Genomic DNA, 12,198 nt, shown 5'->3' on the forward strand with positions numbered 1-12,198 from the left:
CCCTGTGTGGTCTCGTCACCTGTGAGAGCGAAGACAGGAAGTGCAGCAGGGCATCCGAGGGCCCTGAGAATGAAAGAACCCAAAAATTAACATCATGCATTCACTGGAAATGTGCCCAAAACCAGAGAGGGGTCTGCAGAATCCAAGTCACTGGGTGAGTACAAGAGGACAGTCTAACAGAAAGCTAAGTGAGGACAAGTCTCAGAGATTCAAGTAACTGGCACGGACCAGAGGAATGGCTTTAATCATTTCCACCACAGAGCCTCTCACTTGCACAGGCATGTTGTTTAACTACTCCTATATTTAAGAATTAACATTTTAAAGACCATTCTGGAACAAGGAAGAGTATAAATAAACATAAAAATATTCATTGCAAAAATACTCATTTTGAGCCAAAAATCAATTAAGTTAATTTACCTTGGTCATTTTCCCCTAAATCATTTTTACTTTACTTTAGGTATTTGCATTTAAATTTGAACTGGGTTGCTCCTGTATAATGAATGAGTTGATGAGTAACACCTCCAAATTCTTTCAAGGTGGCATTCCTATATGGTGATGTTTTAAGCTCAGTGCAGGTAACAGTTTACTTTCACAACTCCAAGAAAATTCATTGATGGTGGAGTAATATTTATTATGTCAAGGTAAATAAATAGAGACTTCACCTCTCCACCTAAGGGTGACAGCTACAAAATGCCTCCAAGATGATTTGATTTTGGTACAGAAGGAACTATTTCACCAAAACATGGAATTTATGGTTTTATCACTGTTTTTAAGAGTCCAAACCCCCTCCCCCCACTCCCCCATCATTGCTCTTGTACCCAGATTTCTTTCTCTTCTGCTTCTATCAACTTCTCAGGTAGCTGGCTGGCTCACACTTTCATTCATTTATATGTAGACATTTTTTCCTTTTTACAAACCATACAGCAATTCCTGTATTCAGTATATGAACTCAAAGTCAGCAATTTACCGTCTTTATCAAGTCATTTAAATGCGAGCATAATTTTACTAAGATTAAATAAGACCTCATTAGGAGGACAGGAGAATGTAATGTTAACCCTGAGGAAAAAAAAACACCTACTAAGAAGGCTTCCTGATGGCTAACTAAGCTCAAATTTCTGAAAAATAGAGCCTAGCAGTCATTTCTACACAGGGGCCTCTCACACACAATGCTCTTCAGGGAGAAGCCTGCACTGAATTACCTGCCTCTGCAATGAACTGCCTGCCTGCACTGTGTTCCTGCCATCTGAGCCAGCCCTTACAAAGGAGTTCCTAGAATCCTATTTCAACCAATAGGACTGAGGCTTTCCCCACATCCAATCAGAGCGGCTCTATTCTGACCAATCAATCAGGCCAGTGCCTTTTGGACCAATCAAACTGCAAAGATTTGAAGTCCTCATTTGCATGAGAACAGACCAATCAGGGACCATTGGCAGGAACTTCTGTCCATACAAGCCAGCTCTCCTCTGGCTCTGGAGTGCACTTTCCATCAAAGACTGTTTCAACTGACTGAGCTGAAACACCAAAGATGTCTTGCGGAAGCAAAGGGGAGCAGACCAGGGCAGGCCAGAGCAGACTGGCAAGGAGCAGAGCAGACTGTGGAGGAGTAGAGCAGAACAAAAGAGGGGCCTGGTCCCAGGACTGCCTCACAGCCCTGTGGTAACACAATTGAGCCGCTATTATACATCTGTGCAGTTTTCACAGCCTAGCTGTTTCACAATTGAGCTGTAAAGTTTCCTTCTTCTCCACACCCCAAAATGGGGACTCCAGTTGTCACTGAATTGGTGCGAATGCCATCAATTGACAGTAAGCATAGCTTCTAAACAGTTACCAGTTGTCTTGGAAGAATGGGAATCCTACGGACGAAGGAACTATGACCAGATCAAAAAATATTCACCTTTGTATACAGTTTAATCAGGATCCATTTTCTCTGACCAGTCAGTCAAAGAAAGTCACTGAGTGCGCCTACCAACCTCAAAGCAGAATGAAAAATATAATATGTATATAGAGAAAATAACCTAGTCCTCAAGCTATGTCTAATCTAGCTGAGGAGCCAGAGTAAGGATCTGTGATACACAGAGAACGCACACTGCAGTGGAGCAGGTTATTGAGCGCCCCTATTTGTTTCACTAAGAGAAAGGGGGGAAAGGACTCGATACTTTTTAAAAAACTGCATTCAGTGGAACAAAACTGCCTTAGGGACTGAAACCTGGGGTGGTAAGAAAAGCAAGTAAAATAGGATAATCCCTCCACACCCAACAATCAGACAGTTATTGCTTTATCTTTTTATAAATTAGGGCCTCACAGGGTTTTGTCAAAAAACAAAACAACTTCAGAGTTAACCAAAAACTCAAGTTTAAAAATCACTAAACTAGAAGATCTCTAAGGTCCTTTCCAGTTCTCAATGCTCCACAATTTTAGGATCTCTCAAACAATCAACTCCGACTTGTCACTGAGATCACCAGGTTTGAGGCAGACTCCACTCACTGTTCAACATTCCACTCATTGTTTTTATGGTGTCTACCTTAGGATGATGTTATGGATTTGGAGAAACACTAGCAAGCGGGCAATTAGGTGATATGACTTCAAGTGGCTCTCAGAATCAACAGAGTAAGATATTCACTTTTGAAAGTACTTAGAGAGAAAAAAAATGTGGTCAATTGGCAAAATAATTGAGGACCTGGAGGATGCTGGCTACCACTGTAGATGATTATTTTCAAACTATTTAGCAGTACTGCATCAATAGCAGTTCATCTTAAAACAAAACTATTTAGCTTCGGACATCACATGGGAAATGAATTGCACAGTAATACCTTTAATTATTGGATTAAATCCCACTGTTCAATATAATAATTAAATGCCAACATTGATTTAAAAAAAAACACACTGATTATGATGAAATGAATACCTGAGAGTATCGGAACTTATTACAATATATGCTACCATCAAAACAGATAAGTGGAAGCCTGGAAAGAATTCTTCCAAAAGGCTGAACACAGCTAATTACATTACCTGACCCCAGCCTGGGTAGTCATTTTCCTTTACTGTAATTTCCCTGCAGCGCAACCAGTATCAATCATAACAAAAAAAAATCAAGTGAGTTTTGGGGCTCTCTGATCTGGTATAAATTCCTCCCACAGGGAAAACAAAAATACTTATTAGTGAGTCAGCATACATATCTGACATATTCCTCTATTGAGTTCATCAAATGAAAAAATACTATCATTTGGGTCAAATATGAAATTTATACTGATTCCGTTCATCAATGCCTTCAGTTCTCTGCAGCATAAGCTTGAGTCACGGGTCATAGTGTGTACACATGGCCTCCGGGAGTCTGCCTGTAGAGCTGCTGCTGTGTATCTTTTTGGACAAGCACCTGCACATGGCTGCAAACAGACAGGTGCATCTGAAGAATGGACTGGCCTTCACTCAATATGCAGAGACAGAGTCTAGCGTTACTAAGTGCCCCCCCCCCACCCTACCACTGTGCCTGTGCGTGTATGTGCGCACACACACACACACACACACACACACACACACACACAGTTAATCAAGATAACAGCAAAACTGACAACAAAAACAAAACCCAAAGGACACAAAACAATTTATGGGTGTCCCATTTAGCTACAAGGTAATATGTTTCGCAGAAACTTCTCAGAATTAGGAAAACTTCAGCACCAATGATTTTTAAAGGAAGAGGCATACAGAATGACTGTATTCCCAGAAGCATCGTTACCTGACAGACATCAGAACGGATGCCAGTTTTCCAGAATCCTTGGCTACTGAGCTCCACTGTTACTTCTCGCCTCATTGTATTCTTCTGTCGTATTTTTTGGAGCGCTTCCTAGAAGAGAACTCATTATGATGAGTCACCTGATGGTTGTAGAGCAATTTTAAGCCAAACATCAAGCATTAGAAAATAAGCTAGATTCATTCAATATCACCCTTACATTCAGGCAGTCAAACCTCTTCATGCCAAATTACAGTAATTTACTTGAAATGATGGCCAGAATGCTCAAAGCCTTGGGTAACTAGATAAGAAAAAGATCTAAGCCAAATCTACCATTCTGGCAAGTTCAAATTAAAAATGACCTTTACTGATTTTTTAAAAAGTAGTGTTTGGGTTTTGAAATCAGCATGTAAAAATTATAATTATAGCAAGCCTATGTCAAGCCTTTACATCTAAGAAATACAATCAATAAATTAACCTGCAACCCACGTAATTCTAAAAGTCGCTTTCAAATTTGCCAACCCATTATAACAACTCTTATTGGGAGGATACATTTTATTTTAAAAAATACAATAATCTAAAACTTCTGCAAGACATAGTCAGGAACTCTTTCCTTTAACTGCACTTCAAATAATTAATCATAAAAATAATTTTATATTTGTATACTTACTCAGTAACAACCTCATAGGAATTCATAATACAAAGGAACCACCACCACCACCACCACCACCACCTCCACCCCTGATGAGAGGAAAGCTCAGTGGACTATTTCAGAAGTCCACACAACCACCTTCTTCCCTGGGGCACCAACAGCGGGACAGCTCAGAAGCCTCTCTCAGCCCTGCTTCCCTCCCCTTTACCGAAGCTGACTGGCTCAAGTCACAGTAAGTGACGAAGCCAGAATTCAAACACCTTTCCCAGCCTCAGAGCCTTGCTCTTACACCACCAAGCAGAATAAACCTCACTGAGACAAAATCTATTTTGATACCAAATTCATTTACTCTTAAAATTATAACTAAAACATTAAGTGTTCCTGGAATATAAAGATAGTATGACCCATTAGTAAAGACATGTGGAATGTAGAGCATAAAACCTTACAAAATAAGTTCACCCACTAAACTGACAGGCATATGGAAGACAATCTTTTACAACCTTAACAGCAAGAAATTTGCATAAGATCCAAAGTTATATGATGTGCAGTCTAATTACGATAAAAAGCTGATCCAGCCAGTTTTAAATTTTAGTTTCTATAAAAGATACGTTTATTCCCAATGGTAGCAATCCTTTAGTTAAGAAACTATCCTCCTTTATAAAAAAAGAAAAAAGTATCCTTTTTAGGAGGAAAAATGGTTCCTTAGATACTAATGAGATGAAAAAAAAATCAATCAGCCTACTAATGTGAGGAAGGGAGTAAACTATGACTTTTTTAAAGTCTTTTCCCATCTTATTCAAAAGTGTAGTGCCATGCGACAACCTTGAAATCAACCTGAAGCACATCATCAATCACAGAAGAAGAGAGCTCAATACCCACCTCCCTCTGGGCCAGCTTCTGTTTGTCCGTTTGTTTGACTTTGGGACTATTTGCTAGGAGGTGGCGAAGTTTCACATAACTCTTCCACAGTTTCTGGTACCTAAGGAAAAGGACAGACAGACATCTTAAACAAAGAGCAGGCCAATCTGAAGCACGATAAAGCCAGCTGTCTCAATCAATAGCCCTGTTCAATTATAAACAGCGTTCTTTTTTTATACCATAATGGCAGCAAACCTTCATTCTAAGGAAGGATATGGTTTGGGGGGGTTGAAGGTCAGGATGACCAAGAGCTATCTGGAACCTAGTTATTAAGCTGATTATTGCTTATTTTGGTTGAAAAATGAGGTGTCACTACATGGGTGAATCTATCTGGAAAGAATTCCAAAGGAGATATACAAAACCAATAGAAACATATGCTGTTTCTCACTGTTACCTCTTTGAAAGTGACAAATTTTATTTAAACATGTACTTTTTGATGTTTGCTAAGAGAAAGACCCCTCAATAAGGATACTATCAGTCTCTGAACGGCCTAGATTGAAAGTAAAATTTGGAGAGTATTAGAAAGAAAGCCACATCGGTGCCAATACCCTCGCTACATAGCTGTATCCATTTCTCCAGTGGGGAGGGGGAAAGATGAATGGTGTACACTCATCTGTATATACCAGGACAAGAATAAGCACGTTTGTAGCCAAATATGTGGTAACCTAGATGGGCCTGAAGGATGCTGTTAAAGTGCCCTGGGAATGAAGGGGAGTTTTTTTTATCAATTCACACTCCTGCCACCTGAGTCCACGAGAGCCTAATCACATTCTACTAACATTTTTCTGACAAGAAGGGACTTTCAAAGGGTTTTCTGTCATCTTGAAGCTGGTTCTGTCATTGAAACTGCTCCTTTCTCGGCCTCAGCTGGGTCTCTTTTTGATAACAGTTTCTTAGAGAATGGAGGAAAGAAAGAAGTACTTACACAGTGCCTGGTTCACTGCTTCATACTTTTATCCAAATGGGGGGAAAAAAGAACAAAACCCTTTAGCCTCTTCTAAGATATTAGTCAGAATTGTATTTATGAATTGAAAAGCCCAAATGCCCCTTTCTCTCATTATGAATCCTTTAAAAAAAAATTTAACTCAGGAAACTATTCGTTTGTTTAACAAGGAAGGAAATTCAAACATTCCTGAAGAAAATAATGGTAATATTTCCAATCCCACACATGTTCATCTTCTCCCAGAAAAACACTAACATGCCAGTTAGAAAAACCCAAATGTGGAAAATAACATCAATTCTGAAAGTCAGAAGCCACAGCTTCTCCTTCTAACATAACCCTTAGCTTTGCATGGGGTCTTGAGCTCTTATTAAGGTGCTCCAAAAAAATAGAATCTGTTTGAATTCAGCAGTGCTAGGGACCAATATGATGCTATTTTCCTCTAGAGGGCACTGAAAAAATAGTAACAATAAGTATTATAAGGATGAATAAATGAAAACTTCCTTAAAGGTTAAATACATACAGGACTCTTGTTGACCAAGATTGCCAAGGATAATAGATTGAATAATAATTTCCTGTAAGCTACAAAAATTTGTTTCATTTGGTGACCTAAATTTGGAAACATGGCTCATTTTAGTTCTTAATTTTTAAAAAGAAAAACATCCGCTAAAAGGTATTCCTCTGCTAATGAAGCTGTGAGTAGAAGGTGAAATTGGCTAAGACAAACACCGAGAAATATCTTACTGTGGGTCTCCTGCGTAACTCAACTGTGCAGGGCGTATCCCAAAGTGAACGATTATTGGAAAAGTAATCACATCGGGGTTGAACTGTTCACGATCCAGTTGATCGATGCGGACAGAGCTTGGTTTCTACAGAGAAAAATCAAAGCCATTTATTCCCATAAGAAGTCTGTAAGTATTGACTTTAACCTAAGTAGGAAAGAAATTAATCGAATTTTTTTTCTAGGAAAGCCTCATCCCCAAAGGGAAAATGTCACTTGAACCCTTTAGTCATAGCAGCTATACTATATAAAAACTATAATGTCACCCCTGTAAATGAGTCCGTGCCATTTGGTATAATGAACAATGATCTTGTCCTTTTTTGCAGTCCACATGGAAACCTTTAAAAATTAAACTTTTAAAAGGACACCTAGTCAGATATAACTTTTCCTTAACCTCTCCGAAGGCACCGGGGAAGTATTCCACATCACGAGGAAGAGATGTGCTGGCTTATTCTGTTTTAAGTTCACATTTCAAATGAATAGCTTACTTCTACTCAGAATGCACAGACAGATGCCTCTATATACATTTTCCCCATTAGTTCTCTCTGTACCTTATTGTATTCCTTTAATTCCACATCTTTAAATTAGAAGGTATGGTAGTACAAAAGCCAAATGGTTAAGTTCCTCTTATTATGTCCATGTAGGCCATTTTTAATTTTAATAGAGAGCTTCATATTTTTTATGCAAGTCTAATAAAAATAAAGTGAACAGCTAATTCCTTCTTGAGTTACTAAAATATGAGGAACCATTTATAAAATACCTTTCATCCTGAAAGCTTAAGTTTGTGAAAAGAAGGTAAAATCATGGAGAGAATGTTTTAGCAACCCTCTTGCTTATGCCCAATTCTCTGGCAGGCCTCTATCATTACAAACTAAACTCTTACTAGGGGATTGTGGAGTCTTTGGCTCAGCTGCTTTAAACCAAAGGCTACAGAACTGACCCACATGGAGGCCAATGAGCTTCATCCTGTCGCCCAGCAATGACCAACAACTAGAGTCTGGTTGGTGGTCTGAACTGTCCAGGGCTGAGGGGTTTCAACGCTAAAAGCGGGACAGCCCCCAACAACTGGGACAAGCCGGTTATCCTACCCACAGCTGTAGCCCCAGGCAGCCATCTGACAAATCCAAGTAGGGGACAATGGGAATAGGTTTGTGTAAATCCATCCACATTAGTTTAAAAACAACTTACACTTAGGTTTTTAAGGAATATTTAAATGTGATTTAACAATCAAAATTTCACTAGTATCTTAAAAAGTTAGCCTCTGCTCTCAAAATTAATAACTAGAGAAGATGTTGGTCACAGGTAACCTAGTATAAAATTATGTAAGTGCTTATCAACAGTAGCAACATATTTTTTTTAAAATTTATCTTTATTGTTGAAAGTATTACAGATGTTGCAACATATTATTTAGGCCTAAGAATTGGTTCCAATATTTTGTGCATCAAAGCACCAGGAAAACTGCACAACTGAAAGGTGCTAGTGAGTTATTCGTGTTCCCAGGATTTTAAACACCATGCTATGGAATCCACAAGGAGATACTGACTTAAAATATCTATAGTATCTCTAAATTTATACGTGTGGGGAGGTGAAGGAAATCGGTCTTAGAATTTGGCCACACTCTACAACAGCTATCCTACCATCTTTGTAGAAACAGAAGAAAAAAACATTCTCACTAATGACCAAAGTATTCTCTGGCAGAAGCAAAGTGCCCAAAGAGGGAGATTAATTCTTTTAAATTCTGCAACAATAAAGTACTTAATGTGACCATAATGTCTTGAAAATTAAGTAAATTCCCCAATATTCTTACCATTGGGTGATCTTTCAAAGCAAGTATGAAATGTACACACGACCCTATTCTCAAAAAAATATAATGGAAGATGTTTGAATCATACTGAGTTTCCAGAATATGTTCCTCCTTTAAACATATTTTTAGGTAAATACTAAAAAAGAATTAACTTCAACATGTCCCAAAGCCTGGCATCCAAATTTACCTTTTCTTATTTCCACCTACTTTCCAACATAAACCTTTCATCCTGGTTTCTTCATTATCTTCAAACTGGCCAAATACCATGCCAAGTATGTGCATTTAAACATGCCAATAATTTATACAATTTCCCAATTCCTTAAAGACCTTCCTGTGGTGTTTATCAAGTATCCCGGCAGCCCCGCCGAGTGATCTCACCTAAAACTACAGGCTTTCCTGGCTGGCTTTTCTACTGACTGGCCCATTGATTCAAGGGTTCATCACAGACTCCTTTTAGTGGATATGCTGTGAGACGGCACCTGGACAAGCGTCATACACATCTATATGCTTCACTAGCATCTGGCTCACATGGTTGTCCCTCAACAGTAAGTTGAATGACGACCCTGGTCATGGACTTAAATGTCCTCCATGCCATCAGCTAAGTAACAATCTGAAGTCCCTGGGATTTTTTTTAAACTACAGATCCTGGAGTGCCTGGAGTATATAGGGTCAATGATGGCATTCTTATATTTTCAAAAGTTCTCCAACTGATTCTAGGACATCAGGAAATGTTAGCCAGGACATGGAAGGAAGCTCCAGGGAGAAAGTGTTCCCAAAGTGTCCACTGTAAATCATGGGATGCTTGGAGTGGACCCACCAAGATGAAAAGATCATTCTGCCACCACCATCACCTGAACCCAACTTCTGACCCTGCTATAAACCCGACAGAAGAAATGTAAATTTCTGCAGCTGTTTAAAGGAGAAAAATCAAATTCACAATCACACTCTCATAGTGCTATGACTTGTATATTTCTTTTCAAGTTACTTTAACAATGATTTATGTGGCTTAACAATATAACAGTAAAAACTGTATGACTTTTTAATGTTAAGTAAATTTTATGTTGAAAAACATTTTTATTAAACACTTTCATTTTCGAGATCTGTTTAAAATAACTGGCATTAGCTGGAGTGTTTGGTTTGCAAATAGCCACATTTTGTTTGTGCAGATGTTGCTGTCATGCTACAGAAAGTTGATCCAGAGTTTTTATTTTTATGAATCATGACTATTGAACAAATTTGGCAGCCTTTTTAAAACAACAGCTTTGTTTAAATAGATTACTTTGTTTCTTTACATGGAAATATTGTAATTCTCCCTTTCTGGAAAACTTATTCTGATAAGATGCCAATATATAACTATTTTATGAAATAACATATTTTGAAGAAAACATAATTTTAATTGATGTAATATATAAAACAACATTTTCTTTATAAGATAAATCTAGTTATCTTTTAATTCTCTCTTTTAAATTTCACATGTTTATTTCAACAACTAACATTAGAAGCTAATTTTAAAACAAAATAATAAGAAACAAAAGTGGGAAATATTTGTAATAATTATGGCAAAAGAGCAATAAAAGGATCAATAAAAAAGGACAAATACCACAACAGAAAATTTGACAAAGGATATTGATAGGCCATTATCAAAAGGCCAATAAACATTTAAAATATCGATTTTTGTTAGAAACTAAAATAAACACAAAACTGAACTAAATAATATTTTTCCCTATTAACTGACAAAGTTAGTTTGTTAACATAGTATAATACTTTTAACAATGAAGATTTTTAATTTTTAAACAGTATAACCAATATGAAGAAATGGGTACCCTCATATCTTCCTAGTCAGAGCACACATTTTACAACCCTTCTGGAAGGTATCTGTCCTATGTATCAAAAGACTTAAAATGTGTATACAGCCAGACTGCTTCTTCCTAAGGAGTTAAATGGATAAATATTCAAAGACACATACATATACATATATATGTACACACATATACAAATTCAATATAGCATTATTTGCTTTAGCAAAAGTCTGGAAGCAACCTGGGTACCCAACAATAAGGAGTTAATTTTATAACTTAGGGGTCTTTTTTTTTTAACACTCCTTAAGAAATTTATGACTATGAAAAAATGATATTTTGTGGTTGTTTCTGGAGGATAAGGAGGTCTAAATATTTAATAATACTATTTAATAGAATGATGCCAATTTTGTTTCAAAACAATATGAAATACATCCTAGAGACCAGAAAACTGAATACTATCATCTCTGTAGAATGGAAACATGGGTAATTTTTATTGCCTTCTTTGGGCTGCTTTTTGATTTTCCTAATTTTTCTATAGTGAAGATATATTACTTTTATGCCTAAAAAAAAAAAAAAAATCAGAACTGAACATACCTAAGAACTTTAAAAGTCTCCATAAGGAGCAGAATAAATTTACCAATAAGATGAACTTACTACCAAACGCACTTATATTACAATATTTTTCGTATCTACTCAATAGTTAAAAATTACTCAAGGATGAGAGGGAATGAATACATAAAGCTTTGAAAATGTTGTCACTGTTTTTCTGAAACATTCCCACCCGGAAGGAAGGTGGCTGGGTCTGAGTGTGTGAGCACCAGAGCCTACCGTGCCGGGGTTGGTGACAATCATGCCCTTGCACTCCTCCGCATATTTCTGCCACTCGAGCTCTTCCCACTGCAGCATGTTGGCGATCTCCTCCTCCGGGACCAGCGCTTTGCTGCACCGTAACAAGTAAAGGAGAATCTGGTGCATGGACAGCACTTCCTTCCCTCCATCTGGGGTGGGAGCAGAGAGAAAGGGGAGAATGAGGCTACTCAATGCACAGCCAGTCATCAGCCAAATAAGGAAAAACAAGACAACAGAGACAAAAGAGCGTTCATAAAAAGGTAATTTAGAATTTACATTGTTTAACCAGGTGCCAAATAATCCGAAAGCCATTTGTTTCATTGATAAACAGTGCTCATAAACCATCTCATTTACTAAAATGGTAAGAGCAACATTCTAACTGATAAAAGGCTCCATTTGTACAGTGTGAATATAGAAAAAGGTGTCTATCTAAATAAATTTAAAACCATCGCGCATGAAGAACCACAGCTTACAATCTACAGAACTTAAATATTTTATCATTCTTTCTCGGTAACAGATGAAAGCTCTTTAGCAGGGATGTTATTATCTTAAGGAAATTCTAAGCTTTTGAGATATTTATGGATGTTTTCAGCTTATTGTGTGATGGTCTAATTTTTGGTGCTAATGTGCCACACCTGCCGTGATGAATAGTCCTAAAGAGCCTGTACTAATATCATGAAGATCATTATGGAGCTAGTACGTGGAAAAATAGCAAGTATTCTGAGGCT

At 37.6% G+C, this 12,198-nt stretch overlaps 1 protein-coding gene across 11 annotated transcripts in view; it reads right to left on the reverse strand.

Moving 5' to 3' along the window:
• DROSHA (drosha ribonuclease III) overlaps positions 1-12,198 on the reverse strand; it is a 107,082-nt gene that overhangs the window by 46,258 nt on the left and 48,626 nt on the right. For 10 of the 11 annotated variants that reach the window (XR_004967544.1, XR_004967545.1, XM_036309108.1 and 7 more), the window contains 4 exons: positions 11,450-11,619; positions 6,982-7,106; positions 5,259-5,358; positions 3,734-3,841 (listed from right to left, as the gene is read on the reverse strand). Coding sequence is in view for 9 of the 11 variants with exons in the window: in XM_036309108.1 (XP_036165001.1) it covers positions 3,734-3,841; positions 5,259-5,358; positions 6,982-7,106; positions 11,450-11,619 (503 nt within the window). In the remaining 2 variants the exon portion in view is untranslated. The remainder of the gene's footprint in view (positions 1-3,733; positions 3,842-5,258; positions 5,359-6,981; positions 7,107-11,449; positions 11,620-12,198) is intronic. The other variant, XM_036309102.1, reaches the window with a different exon arrangement.

This window comes from Myotis myotis, unplaced genomic scaffold, assembly GCF_014108235.1.
Source record: "Myotis myotis isolate mMyoMyo1 unplaced genomic scaffold, mMyoMyo1.p scaffold_m19_p_5, whole genome shotgun sequence".
Classification (NCBI taxonomy): Eukaryota; Metazoa; Chordata; class Mammalia; order Chiroptera; family Vespertilionidae; genus Myotis; species Myotis myotis.